Genomic DNA, 15,230 nt, shown 5'->3' with positions numbered 1-15,230 from the left:
TCTTCCTTTCCAATTTGCATCCCTTTTATGTGTGTCTCTTGGCTTATTACTTTGGCTAAGACTTCAAGTACTATATTAAATAAAAGTGGGGACAGTGGACACCCTTGTCTTGTTCCTGATTTTAGTGGAAAAGCTTCCAATTTTTCCCCATTTAGTAATATGTTGGCTGTGGGCTTGTCATAAATAGCCTTTATTATATTGAGATATGTTCCTTCTATTCCCAGTCTCTGTAGGACTTTTACCATGAAGGGATGTTGGATTTTATCAAATGCTTTTTCTGTGTCTAATGAGATGATCATGCGATTTTTGTCCTTCAGTCTATTAATATATGTATTACATTTATCTATTAGTGTATGTTCAACCATCCCTGCATCTCTGGGATAAAGCCTACTTGGTAAGGGTGAATGATCTTTCTAATATATTCTTGTATTCTGTTTACCAATATTTTACTGAGAATTTTTGCATCTATGTTCATGAGGAAGATTAGCCTGTAATTTTCTTTTTTTGTTCTATCTTTGCCTGGTTTTGGTATCAGGGTGATGCTGGCCTCATAGAAGGAGTTCTCCTTTTCTTTTTCTATTTTATGGATAACCTTAAGAAGCAATGGTATTAGTTCTTCCATGAAGGTCGGGTAAAATTCAGCAGTGAATCCATCTGGGCCTGGGCATTTTTTAGTTGGGAGATTTTTGATAACTGCTTGGATCTCCATATTTGTTATAGGTCTGTTTGATTTAATTTAGGTAGGTCATGTAAATCAAGGAAATCATCCATTTCTTTCAGATTTTCATACTTAGTGGAGTTTATGTTTTTATAGTATGTCCCTAAGATTTTTTAAATTTCTCTGGTATCTGCTGTGATGTTGCCTTTTTCATCTTTAATTTTATTAATTTGTGATTCTTCTCTCTCTCTTTTGGTAAGAAGGTGAAGCATTAGGTCGTTTACTTGTGACCTTTCTAATTTCTTTTTTTTTGTTAGAATAATAAAAAATATTTTACTAATAAGATTTATAGAAGTTTCCAGACAAGCCATACAAAATGGTCACAAGCTTTTTTTTTTTTTTTCCTTTTTTCTTTGAAGGGGGAAATCTACACTTGACAGCAAAGTCACAATGTTATTAGTGAGGGCTGTGGTATTTGTTTAATGTTCCCATTTCGGTTCACTCAAGCTTGTCCATCTACAATGTCTAAATAAAGTTAGACTTGGCTGGAGAGCATATTCTAAAGAACTGGTCAGCTGCTTTTAACCAATGCAATTAGATCCCCATAAAAGTGGGGGAAGGGAAGGAGCCCATAAAATTAAAACTACTTTCCCCCTAAAAAATAAAATACAAACACCCATAACCCTGCAGCTAAACCCGATAACTACCTTCATTCACAGTGCTTTTTACTTAAACCATGATGGGAGAAACAAACAAAAGCAGGGAGCCACTGCTTTTACATGTTTCACAACAATCCAGATGATACTTCTAGCCTCTGCTCATGCTTTACAACAGTGAATCAGGACAAGACATAGATTTGCTAATGTGCATTTAATCACCAAAGGACTGAAGATGCCTGGGCTTTATTCTGCAATGTTTCTAAGACTGTGTCCATTAAATGCAAACAAAAAAAAAAAAGGAAGTCTTGGCAGAACAGGAGAAGTGATGCACACTTGATGACCAGATCGACTTAAATATTGTTCATGGCATATAGCCTAGTCCATACTCTTGCTGTTTCTATGGCTTGGACTTCGTTGGTCTTCCACTGCTCCGCTACATCATTTGCTAACGGATCATCTGGATTAGGAGGACTTAACAAAGCCTGGATCGAAGGCAGAACTGTGCAGATCTGCAGTGCTGGGGACCAGTTATCTTTCAAAATATCTAAACATATTCTTCCCAACTTGTCTACATTAGGATGGTAAATTTTCGTCATGAAACATACTTTAGGTGCTGCCATTGGGTATTCTTCTGGAAGGTATAGTTCAACTTTAAAAGTCCCTCCCTCAAAGGGGGAATCCTGGGGGCCAGCAATGACCACATGAAAATAACATGCATTGCTTTCATCTGGTTCTGCTTTGATGCCAGGAACTGGTTCTGCCAGCAAACACTGGGTTTCCTTAATGATCCTGCAGGGCAGCCTGGCCATCTTGTCAGATCCCAACTCCGGCCTCTGCTCTTGTCTATTTTTTCTTTAATTTTTTTAATTCATTTGTTTATTTGAGAGTGACAGACAGAGAGAAAGAGGCAGAGAGAGAGAGAGAGAGAGGGAGGGAGAATGGGTGTGCCAAGGCTTCCAGCCACTGCAAACAAACTCCAGACACACATGACCCCTTGTGCATCTGGCTAACGTGGGTCCTAGGAATTGAGCCTTGAGCCGGGTTCCTTAGGCTTCACAGGCAAGCGCTTAACCACTAAGCCATCTCTCCAGCCCTCTAATTTCTTAATATAGTCACTTAAAGCTATAATTTTACCTGTTAGGACTGTCTTCATTGTGTTCCAGAGATTTTAGTATGTTGTGTTCTCATTATTATTTGACTCTATGAATTTTTTTTTATTTCCTTCTTGAATTCTTCATTAACCCATTCATCATTTAGTAATGTGTTGTTTTTTTTTCCATGATTGTCTGTATGCTCTATAGCTTTTCTTGCTATTGATTTGTAGTTTGATTCCATTATGGTCAGATAGAATACAAGGAATTAGTTGAATTTTCCTGTATTTGTTAAGATATGCTTTGTGTCCTAATATGTAGTCTCTTTTAGAGAATGTTCCATGTGCTGCTGAAAAGAATGTATATTCTGCAGCATTTGGATGAAATGTCCTGTATATCTCTGTTAGGTCCATTTCTTCTATGACCTCATTTAATCCAGATGCCTCTCTGTTTATTTTTTCCAGGGATGACCTGTCAGTTGATGAGAGTGGGGTGTTGAAGTCACCTACCACCACTGTGTTTGGTGCTATCTGTGACCTTAGTTCTAATAGCATTTTGTTGATGAATTTAAGAGCCTCCATGTTAGGTGCATATATGTTTAGGATTGTAATGTCCTCCTGTTGGAGTATGCCCTTAATCAACAAAAAGGGACTTTCCTTATCTTTTTTAACTAATGTTGGACTGAAGTCTACCTTGTCAGATATTAAGATAGCAACCCCTGCTCATTTTCTAGGCCCATGTGCTTGAAACACCGTTTTCCAACCTTTCACCCTAAGATAGTGTCCATCCTTTATAGAAAGGTGAGTTTTTTGGAGACAACAAATTGTAGGATCCTGCTTTTTAACCCAGTCTACAAACCTGTCTTTTGGTTGGGGCATTGAGGCCGTTGATATTAAGAGATATTATTGAAAGGTGTGTATTTATTTTTCCCTTTTTTTTTTTTTTTTGTAGTTCTTCCGGTTTCACCTTTGCTCTCTTGTGTTAACTAGTATTTAAGTATTGTTTGTTTTTTTTCCAGGTTCCTTATATGTGTGCTTTTCTTTCTCTTCAGCATGGAGGATTCTTTCAAGTATTTTCTATAGAGCTGGTTTTGTCTTCAAATGCTCCTTTAGCCTGCTTTTTTCATGGAATGTCCTTATTTCTTCCCATCTATTTGAATGAATAGCTTTGCAGGATAAAGTAACCTTGGTTGACACTTGTTATCTTTCAGAATTTGGAATACATCACTCCAAGCCCTTCTGGTTTTGGGAGTTTGTGTTGAGTAATCTCCTGTAATCCTAATGGGCTTGCCTTTGTAGGTAACTTGATTTTTCTCTCTGACTGCTTTCAATATTTTTTCTTTGCATTGTGTGTTTGGTAGTTTGATTATAATATGGCAAGGAGGGGTTCTTTCCAGGTTTTGTCTGGCTGGTGTTCTAAAGGCTTCTTGTATTTGCATTGGCACTTCTTTCCCAATTTGGAGGAGGTTTTCTTCTATGATTTTGTTGAGGACACCTACTATGCCTTTGGAGTGAGATTCTTCACCTTCTACTATGCCCTGAATTCTTATGTTTGATCTTTTCATAGTGTCCCGAATATCTTGAAATTCCCATTCATACTTTTCTATTAGTTTGTCTTTCTCTTTGTTGGACTATATTAGATCTGCCACCTGGTCTTCTAGCTTAGATATTCTGTCCTTGTCTTCATCCATTCTACTGGTGAGATTTTCTACAGAGTTTTTTATTTCATTAACTGTGTTCTTCATTGCTAGTAATTCTGACTGGTTTTTCTTTATTATTTCAATTTCCTTATTTATGTCTTGTATTGACCTCTTTATTTCATTAAATTAGTGTCCTGTGTCTTCTTTGATTCCTTTGATTTCCTCTTTCATTCCTTTGATTTCTTCATTGACTTCTTTGAGCATACTTATGATCATTCTTTTGAAATCTTTCTCAGGCACTTCCTCTAACTCGTTCTCACTGGAGGTCATTTCTGATGCATTAATACTTTTTGGTGGATTTATATTGTCTTGATTTTTGGTGTTTCTTGTGTTATAATGTATATACTTTTGCATCTTGGATTAATTTAATGCTTGGATTTTTTAGTTAGCTACAGTATTATTAGATGTATCAATCAATATGATGTCATATATGTTCAAAGAAGGAAGTTAAGGTGCTAGGTGTGGCTCTCAAGACTCTCATAGTACCTAAAAAAGTGATGCTAGATATAAGGATTGCCTGCTTTGAGAGTATTCTAGTAGGCTGAGTATAACAAAATACAGGCATATTCTACAATTTAAATAAACAATGTACACTTTCAATGAAAAACAGCACAAAGTATTTATGCAAGAGTAGGTACTATGACAACCAGATCCTCTAACTGTCCATTATGTTGTGTGGTGCCCACCCTTATTCCTGACAACAAGGAGGTTAAGATGTCTGGTCTGTTGAGGGTTTCAAGTCAGCCTATGACCATTGAGACCCTTCCCTAATGTATAACAGAAGAGGAAGCAAAGTCACTATAAATCAAAAAGGAGCAAATAACAAGCCCAAAATATAGCTTATTAAAGAATGGCAAATCTGACCATCCATCAGATTTAACATATAATTTAACCTGATATGGAAGGTGCAATTAGTACTTCTGGTTCTGGCCTATATACCAGGTTTATTAGGCGGGTACTGACCTGGTGTAATCCCAGTTACGTTTTGGGATGAACTTGGTCTCAGTTATGCTGTGCTCATGCTTGGGTCCTTCTTTGGTACAATGTGGGTTCAAGCAGGCTGGCATAGTTACTGGATCGCTGATTTGGTTGCCAGTGCTGGGTTCTGTGATCTCCCTTCCACTGGTCACTGGTGCTGGCTGGAGCTTGCACTAGTGGTGGGGGAGGGGAGGCTGTGAATGGTGGCTCTAATTCTGGTCCATGTGATGCTCTACCTGGCGATCTGCTCCTCCATTGTCCACTGTGGTTCTCCATTCACATTTCTTGAGTTTGCAAAGACCTCGGGTGTGAGTGGAAAATCCCCTCACCTGGATTTTCCTGCAGCTCAAGCTGAGCCTGGCAACTGTGGCCCCACCCAAGACAGAACTCCAGGCTGCCCTCAGATTTGGTATGTAGCTAAAGATAGCCATGGACTTTTGATGCTCCTGCTTCTGCCTCTAGAGTGCCAGGATTAGAATGCTGCCATTACAGGCATGCACCACCATGTCTGGTTTATGATCAAATCCAGGGTTTTGTGCATGCTAGGCAAGCACTGTACCAACTGAACTACACTTCCAGCTTTTATTTAATTAAAAAAATGTTTAAGATTGATTAAAATAATTAAAAAATATTTTAAAATAATTTTTAAAAAATTTCAGTGAGGACAGAAAAGAAATATGCTCTTTGGTTTCTTGCCACTACAAAAGAACTCCAGATACAAATGCCACTTTGTGCATCCGGTTTTACTTGGGTACTGATGACTCAAACCCTGGGCCATCAGACTTTGCAAGTAAGTGCCTTTAACTGCAGAGCCCTCTCCCTACTCTCTCATTTAATTTTGATAAATCATGGAGTTCTAACCCAGGCATGTCCTTGGAAAGTACAGGGCTGTATATCACATTATCATACTTCAGTGGCCATCAAAGATTGAACACCCACCATTTGCCAAGTACTAGTTTGGGTGTTATATGTATAAGTTACTTGTGCCAATTAACAAAATATTTAATTATTTTTTTATTAGACAGAGAGAGAAAGAGAGAATGAATGGCCATGCTAGGTCCTCTAGCCACTGCAAACAAACTACAGACTCATGTGCCACTTGGAGCATCTGGTTTATGTGGGTTCTTGGGAATTGAACTTGGATCCTTAGGCTTTGCAGGCAAGCACCTTAACAGCTAATCCATCTCTCCAGCCCAACATGTGCCAACTTTTTTTGTGTGGTGAGATTTTTTTTTTTCTTAACAACTTCCATGAAAGTAAACAATATCCCATGGTAATGCTCTCTCCCCCCACTTTCCCCTTTGAAACTCCATTCTCCATCATCTCTCCTTCTCCTCTCAATCAGTGTCTCTTTTATTTTGATATCATGATCTTTTCCTCCTATTGTGATGGTCTTGTGCAGGTAGTGTCAGGCACTGTGAGGTCATGGATTTCTAAGCCACTTTGTATCTGGGGGGAACACATTATAAGAAGTCCTACCCTTCCTTTGGCTCTTACATTTTTATGCCACCTCTTCTGCAATAGACCTTGCCTGAGCCTTGGAAGGTGTGATAGGGATATTGCAGTGCTGAGCACTCCTGTCACTTCTTTCTAGCACCATGATGCCTTCTGAGTCATCCCTTGGTCACTGCCATTTGAAAAGTTCTCTACCAAACCCACCCCCCAAAAAATGGGTATGAACATTAAGAGAAGTGCTTACTGGGCAGTTTAATAAGCATAGTATATACATTTAACCAGACAGCAGCAGACGTGCTCATGACTACCCCTGTCTTAAGTTTTCAGTATCAAGGATTTATTCCCTCCCATGGAGCGGGCCTCCAGTCCAATTAGAGGGCACTTGGTTTCCACCATGAAAGACATGCCATTAGTGCACCTCTTGGCTTATTTGGCCTGGCTGGCAAAACTTAAGAATTGCAGTGTCCACTGTTGAGTATCTTCAGTGGTGATTTCTCTCTCTCCCATTGAAATGCATACAAAATGGCTTCCTCCAGCTTTCTGTCAGCTGATCTACATGGAGGAGGTTATCAGCTCAGTTCTAGAAGGATTTCTCAGTGGCCTTGCAGCCCAAGTATGTGGAGTCTTCACCAATATGGTCTTACCATCTATTCCTGGTGGGAAACCAAGGGTCTCGGCAATGGCCTATAATGTTTGGGGGTACCAGGGGCCTACCTGCCCAACAATTCACTGGAAGGAATCCTATCCCTGGCCAGGTGCCAATATTTTAATTTCATTTTTTAATTTTTAGAGAGAAAGAGTGATAGAGAATGGGTACTCCAGGGCCTCTAGCCACTGCAAGCAAACTCCAGATACATGTGCCACTATGTGCATCTGACTTATGTGTGTTCTGGGGATTCAAACTTGGGTCATTAGGCTTCACAGACAAGCACCTTAACTGCTAAGTCATTTCTCTAGCCCCTGTGCCAATTTATAAAAATATTGATTTGCAAGCAGAGTGAGAAGTAGAGAGAGAATGAATGAATTTATCAAGGCCTCTAGCCACTGTAAACAAACTCTAGATGCATGCATCATTTTGTGTGCATTTGGCTTTACAAGGGTACTAGAGAATTGAGCCTGGATCTTGAGGCATTTCAGGAAAGTGCCTTAATGTCTGAGCCCACTTAATGCCAATTGTTTTTTTTTTGTGTGTGTGTGTGTGTTTTGTTTTGTTTTGTTTTTTGAGGTAGGGTTTCACTCTAGTCCAGGCTGACCTAGAATTCACTGTAGTCTCAGGGTGGCCTCAAATGCATGGTGATCCTCATACCTCTGCCTCCCAAATGCTAGGATTAAAGGTATGGTATGCCCTACCATGGCCAGCTCACTTGTCTTTTTTTTTTTTTTTTTGAAACCTGTGCCAATTTTTATGGTAACATTTAAAGGCAGGTGCTATGCTGCTGAGGAGAGTTCTTGACATTCAGATTTCATTTCCTTTCCATTTCGCTCTGTTTCTGTCTGGAGGGTGTAGGAGATGCATACATCTATTATTGGTGTTTCCTTGACACTTAGTTGTGATGATTCCATTGTACCTTGTTTGTTTGTTTTTGTTTTTGTTTTTGTTTGGTTTTTCAAGGTGGGGTCTTGCTCTAGTGCAGGCTGGCCTAGAACTTACTGGGTAGTCTCAGAGTAGCCTCAAACTTACAGCAATTCTTTCTCTGCCTCCAGAGTTCTGAGATTAAAGGCCATTGTACCTGTTTGTTTATTGTTTTTTATTGTAAATGATTTTTTAAAAATATTTTTATTTATATGACAGAGAAAGAGGCAGAGAGAGAGAGAGAGAGAATGGATATGCCAGGGCTTCCAGCCATTGCAAATGAACTCCAGCCATGTGTGCTCCCTGTGCATCTGGCTAACATGGGTCCTGGGGAACAGAACCTGGGTCCTTTGGCTTTGCATGCAAATGCTTTAATTGCTAAGCCATCCCTCCAGCCCCTCATTGTACCTTTTAAATATCTTATTTGCTTATTTATTTATGAGAGAGAGACAGACAGATAGAGAATGGGCACAGCAAGGCCTCTAGCCATTGAAAACAAATTCAATATGCATGTGCTACCTTGTGCATCTGGCTTTACATGGGTACTGGGGAATCAAACATGGGTCATTTGGCTTTGCTGGTAGGCAAGCCTTCTCTCCAGCCCTCATTGTCCCTTTTAAATTTTTTCTAATAATTTTATTTATTTGAGAGAGAGGCAAAGAAAGAGAGAAAGTGGGTGTGCCAGGGCCTCCAGTCACTGTAAACAAACTCCAGACACATAGTGCCACCTTGTGCCTCTTGCTTACATGGGTCCTTAGGCTTTATAGACAACTACCTTAATCACTAAACCATCTCTCCAGCCTGCATTGTCCCTTTTAGAATTTAGTATCTTGGGGGCTGAGGATGATACTTGTTTAGACCTTTGAAACTCTTTTTTAAAATTTAAGTTTTGGCCAGGCATGCTGGAACATGCCCTAAAACTAGTTGTGGTGCACACCTGCAATGCCAGCACATGGGAGGTAGAAACAGGAGGATCACAAGTTCAAGTTATGCTTGACAGCATATTAAGTTCAAGGCCATCACAAGTTACATGAGACTCCATTTAAAACAATTATATTTGGGGCTGGAAGCATTGATTCGTGGTTAAGGCATTTGCCTACAAAGCCAGCAGATCCATGTTTGATTTGCCCAGGACCCATGTTAGCCAGATGCACAAGGGAGCATATGTGTCTGGAGTTCATTTGCAGTGGATGGAGGCCCTGGCATGCCCATTTCCTCCCCCCTCTCTCTTTCTCTCTCTCTTTCTCTGTCAAATATTTTTCAAAGATTTAAAAATTTTGTTTGTTTAGAATTGAGTTGCTAACTGGCCAATCTGAAGACCTTTATTTGATTTAATATTTTTGGTTTTTCAAAGTAGAGTCTCACTCTAGCTCAGGCTGACCTGGAATTCATTATGTAGGCTCAGGATGGCCTTGAACGCAAAGTGATCCTCCTACCTTGGCCTCCCAAGTGCTGGGATTAAAGGTGTGTGCCACCATGACTGGCCCTAAAGGCATTTTAAATTTTTTATTTTTATTTATTTATTTTTTAATTCTTTATTGACAACTTCTATAATTTAAACAATATTCCATGGTAATTCCCTCACTCCCCCCACTTTCCCCTTTGAAACTATTTTTTAAAATTTAAGTTTGGGCCAGGCATGGTGGAACATGCCTTTAACCCCAGCACATGGCAGGCTGAGATAGGAGGATTGCCATAAATTTGAGGGCACCCTGAGACTACATAGCGAATTCCAGGTCAGCCTGAGTTAGATCAAGACCCTTCCTAGAAAATCAGAAGAACAAAAAAATAAATAAATAAATAAATTTTAATGTGATAAAAATACATGAATTTCCAGGTGACTCTCTTGTTTCCTAATTTTTCTTGCCATAGGCGTACTTGGATTACAGACTTGTTCTACAGTTTCCAGCTTTTCATGAATTCTCGGGTTCTGGAGATACAAACTCATGCCTATGCAGCAGGATCAGCAGGATTGTGCTGGGAATAAAGATGTGCACCACCATGCCTGGCTTCCAGCCCATCTTTTACTTTTATTTTCCTGTGTGTAGGGGGGGAGGGTAGTGGCGATGTAGTGTGTGTGTGGCATATGCCCATGTATGAATACGCCCTTGCAGCACCCCATGCTCTTGTCGGTAGATAGAGGGCCCAGAGTGGAATGTCAGGAGTTGTGTTTCATCACACTCCTGCCCTTCTTGTTTGAATCTGAAGTCTTTTTCTGATCCCAGAAAGTTCAAGTGCTGGAAGATTAGGAATATCTTTGTAATTCTTTGGTTCCTAGATCTCTTTCAGAGTATGGGGGAAGCAGAAGTAGTGTACAATGAGAAATGGATCTAACAGCAGATATCCTTTAATGAAAATCACTGCCACTAAGTTCTGGGATATGTCCTGGGTGAGTAGTAGAAACTGAAAAAACTATGTCAGTCAGTTAGAGCCTTCATTATTCAACAAACTTTGCTTGTACCCAAGGTCAGAGAAAAAGGCTCTCACTTGTTCCTATGTCTAGGGGTTTACTAGGGCTCTCTTAAGGAACAGAGCTGATAAAATGCATATGTTTTACAAAGGGGACTTATTAGATTGGCTTAAAGGATTCCAGTTCAGACCTGTTCAGACCAGTTCAAGCCGGTTTTCAACAGTTCATTCTGGTTCAGACCAGTTGAGACCGGTTTTCACCAGATCAGCAGTTCATTCCCGTTCAGACAGGTTCATTCTGGTTCAGACTGGTTCCTTTCAGTTCAGACTGGTTACTGGTTCATCCTGGTACATTCCAGTTCATACCAGCTTGTTCCAGTTCAGACCAGTTCACCAGTTCAGCAGTTATTCCAATTCAGACTGGATCAGACCGGTTCAAACTGGTTTTCACTGGTTCATTCCAGTTCACACAGGTTCAGACTCATTTTCACCGGTTCATTCCGGTTCAGACCGCATTTTGGTTCAGACTGGTTTTCACCAGTTCATTCCAGTTCAGACCAGTTCAGGCTGGTTAATTCTGGTTCTGCCAAGTTCAAACCGGTTTTCACCAGTTCAGACTGGTTCTGACTGGTTAAGATAACTGGTTCAGACTGGTTCAAACTGGTTCATTCCAGTTCTGACTGGTTTTTACCAGTTCAAACTGGTTCTGACCAGTTCAAACTGGCTCATTCCAGTTCAGACCGGTTCAAACCAATTCATTCTGGTTCAGACCGGTTCATTCCAGTTCAGATCGGTTCTGACGGTTTGGTTCAGTTGGACCATTTCTGTCAGACAGGTGCAGACTGGTTCTAGACTGGTTCAAGACCAGTTTGGTTCAGTCGGACCGGTTCTGTCAGACTGGTTCAGACTGGTTCTAGACCAGTTCTAGACCAGTTCTGACCAGGTTGATTCAGTAAGACCAGTTCAGACCAGTTCTAAACTGGTACAAGACCAGTTCTGACTGGTTCAGACCGGTTCATTCTGGTTCTGACTGGTTCATTCCGGTTCTGGTTCTGAGGGTCCAGACCAGTTTATTCCAGTTCTGACCACTTCATTCTGGTTCTAGGCCAGTTCTAGACCAGTTTGGTTCAGTCGGACCAGTTCAGACCAGTTCTAGACTGGTTGTAGCCCGGTTCTGACTGGTTCAGTTCAGTCGGACCAGTTCAGACTGGTTCTAGACTGGCTCAGACCGGTTCTGACTGGTTTATTCCAGTTCAGACCGGTTCTGACTGGTTTGGTTCAGACCGGTTCTGACTGGTCAGACCGATTCAGACCAGTTCAGACTGGTTCTGACTGATCGGACCGGTTCAGACCATTTCTAGACTGGTTCTGACCAGTCAACCGGTTCAGGTTGGGTTCAGACCGGTTCTGAACTGGTTCTGACTGATTGGACTGGTTCAGACCATTTCTAGACTGGTTCTGACCAGTCTACCAGTTCAGGTTGGGTTCAGACTTGTTCGGACCAGTTCTAGACCAGTTCTGACTGGCTTAGACCGGTTCTGACAGGTTCAGACCAGTTCTTAACTGCTTAGACTGGTTCTGACAAGTTCAGACAGGTTCTGACCGGTCAGACCAGTTCAGACTGGTTCTGACCAGTCAACTCATTCAGACCGGTTCAGACTGGTTCAGACCGGTTCTGACCAGTTCAGACCAGTTCTAGACTGGTTCTGACCAGTTCACACCGTTTCTGACCTGTTGGACCAGTTCAGAATGGTTCAGAACGGTGACCGGTTGGACTGGTTCAGACCACTTCAGACTGGCCCAGACCGGTTCAGACCAGTTCAAAATGGTTCATTCCCATTTCGACCGGTTCAGACCAGTTCAGACCCGTTCATTCCTGTTTCAACTGGTTCAGACCAGTTCATTCTGGTTTTGACCAGTTTATTCCAGTTCATTCTAGATCAGTTCATTTCTGTTTGGACTGGTTCATATGAGTTCATTCTGGTTTTGACTGTTTCATTTCTGTTTTGACCACTTCAGACAAGTTCAGAGCAGTTGTGACCAAATACATGGGCTTGAGAGATGGTTTAGCAGTTAAGCACTTGCCTGTGACGTCAGTAAGACCCTATTGCTGAAGACACTACAGGCCAGGATCATAGGACACTAAGATCTTAAGCTACATTGATGGAAGCCATCTCCCTTCTGGATAGCTGTTATAATGCTGGAAGGTGCTATGCAAGCTGCTGGAAAAGAAAAGTCATCTACAGTTTGAATAAGCAGTGCTACAAATTCAACCATCCAGGAAATATGTACTCACCAGTGCAATAGTGACACATATGTTATCAACTGCTCTCTGATTGAATATGTTACTCATTAGAAGGGAAATTCATGCTTTGTATGGAAAATCACACCAAAACAAATGGCCTGGAAGATCATAGGCCCTAGAGGGAAATGTCCACCATTCTTTGAATAAATGGAGACATTATGCTCATCAACAGTCTTCAAACTATAATGCTGTTCTCACTTTTGGTTAGAGTACCTTCTGTTTACAGTTGGTGGCAAATACCGGGGAGACCCAAGACTCACCAAAATGATAAGAGGTAAGCGCCGCTAGACAAGTCATTTCTATCACACCAACCAGAGCTCAGGGAACATTGCACAAGTAGTCACAGTAAGAATGAGAGTCTCTAAAGAGGTGGTGGCAGAAACTGAGCTCATCAAAGTAGAAAATCAGAGGCTTTTGAGAGCTCAACACTAAAAGATATTTCTACCATGCCTTCCAAAGACTTCACAGTACTTACCAACACCCCCAGAAGACCAGCACAGTTGTGAGCCCACTAACAATTTGACATTGAGGACAGAGAAGAACTAAAGGAATGAGACAAAAAGAAAAAGAAAACAGAGCAAGGACTGGCTTGAAAGAGGAGATCCTCTGAGAATAGGGTGTGGAGCACAATAAAGGAATAAATGATAGTAATTTTTAAATAAATCTATAAATTCAAGAATAAAAATATAATTAAATAAAAGTTTTGGGCTGGAGAGATGGCTTAGCGGTTAAACGTTTGCCTGTGAAGCCTAAGGACCCCGGTTCGAGGCTCGGTTCCCAGGTCCCACTTTAGCCAGATGCACAAGGGGGAGCACACGTCTGGAGTTCGTTTGCAGAGGCTGGAAGCCCTAGCATGCCCATTCTCTCTCTCTCCCTCAATCTGTCCTTCTCTCTGTGTCTGTCACTCTCAAATAAATAAATAAATAAAAAATTTTAAAAAAAAGTTTTATGATGGTATTTTCAGAAAGTCAGAATATATCTTAACTCTGAGGCCAGTGAGCAGAGAAAACTTTTTAAAGGCATATAGTTAAGCAGAAACAATGAATACATCAATTTTCTTATATTGTCTTATATTAAAACTAAATAGTGTGCTGGAGAGATTGCTTAGAAGCCAAGGCAGTTGCCTGTAAAATGAAAGGACCCAGGTTTGATTCCCTAGGACCCACAGAAGCAAGATGCACAAGGTAGCACATGTGTCTGTTTGCAGAAGCTGAAGGCCCATTTTCTGTATGTCTGTATGTCTGTCTGTCTGTCTGTCTGTGTGTTTCTCTCTCCCTGTCAAATATATAAATAAAAATAAACTTAAAAACTATATAGTGAAACTGCTATGTTTCTGAAAAAGAAATAAAGTTATTCTGTTTTTCAAGTGTAAGAAAAGGAATAAATGAATTAAAACATAGCCAAATTACTGTATGTTTATATATTAAAGTTCCCAATGACTTTTTTAAAAAGATAAGATTTCAAAAATCACTGACTCAGGGAGTTCTAAGCCCCTCCAGATCCCAAAGAAGTTTTGTGCTGTCAACCCCATAACAATGCCATCATAAGCCTCTAATGCTAGACATAAAGCTACAGGATCTGGTGTTTGTCCTGCTGAGCGTAGCTCTTTGAGATGACTTTTTTCTAGCCATATTTCCTAGCTGATTGTTGCTCTCTTCTTAAATAGGAATATTTATTTTTTGCAAATGTGTATTTGAAGTAAATAACCTGTTTTGTGATTTTTATGGAAGCTCACAGTTGAGAGATTATTTTATGTCTTAGAAAAGACTTTAGACTGGACTCTTAAAGTCTTGAAATTGTTAATACTATGGGAACTTTTAAAGTTAGCCTGAATGTATTTTTGTATATGAGATGGCCATAAGCTTGTAGGTGGCAGAGGCAGAATGTTATCATATGAATGTAAAATGTCCTGCACAGATTATGTTTGAGCACTTGTTTCCCATCTGGTAGAACTGTTTTGATAGGCTGTGGAAACTTTGGGAGTGGAACCTAGATGGACAGATGAAATGGGTTTATTTCTAGGTAGCAGTTGTTAAAGTTCATAGGTTGGCCTGACTTTTTATCCTGTCCCTGCTTCCTGTTTAACTGAGATGTGAGGGGCCCATAGTCCCAGCTAAACTCTTCCATGCCATGGAGCCACCTGCTGCCAAGCCTTCCTTGTCATGATATGCTGTATCCCCTCAAACTACGAGCCTAAAATATTTTATGTTGAATATTTTAGTAACCTCTTTCCCTTTATTTCTTCTTGCTGTTGCATTTACCACTACTATGCATGATTCTGCTGGTTTGCTCTTAGTCTCACCAGTATTGCATCAACTTCTTATTGTTTTCCATTTGTGCTTTTTTTGAGGAGTTGGATAGAAGGGTTTAGTAAGATAAAAAATGATACCTCTTTGATTCTTA

At 40.4% G+C, this 15,230-nt stretch overlaps 1 protein-coding gene across 1 annotated transcript; it reads right to left on the bottom strand.

The window, feature by feature from the left end:
* Positions 1-1,620: 1,620 nt before the first annotated feature.
* On the bottom strand, positions 1,621-2,126 carry LOC123457678 (ubiquitin-conjugating enzyme E2 N-like). Its single transcript, XM_045141862.1, has one exon. The coding sequence runs from the start codon at positions 2,124-2,126 to the stop codon at positions 1,668-1,670; it is 459 nt and encodes a 152-aa protein (XP_044997797.1). The 3' UTR covers positions 1,621-1,667.
* Between the last annotated feature and the right edge of the window lie 13,104 nt (positions 2,127-15,230).

The sequence above is a fragment of the Jaculus jaculus genome, chromosome 1, assembly GCF_020740685.1.
Source record: "Jaculus jaculus isolate mJacJac1 chromosome 1, mJacJac1.mat.Y.cur, whole genome shotgun sequence".
Classification (NCBI taxonomy): domain Eukaryota; kingdom Metazoa; phylum Chordata; class Mammalia; order Rodentia; family Dipodidae; genus Jaculus; species Jaculus jaculus.
Note: the sequence above shows the minus strand (reverse complement) of the source record. Positions and strands in the feature narration are given on the sequence as shown.

Coding starts and splice junctions, on each gene's coding strand:
- LOC123457678 (XM_045141862.1), bottom strand. CDS start 2,126: ATGGCCAGGCTGCCCTGCAGGATCATTAAGGAAACCCAGTGTTTGCTG.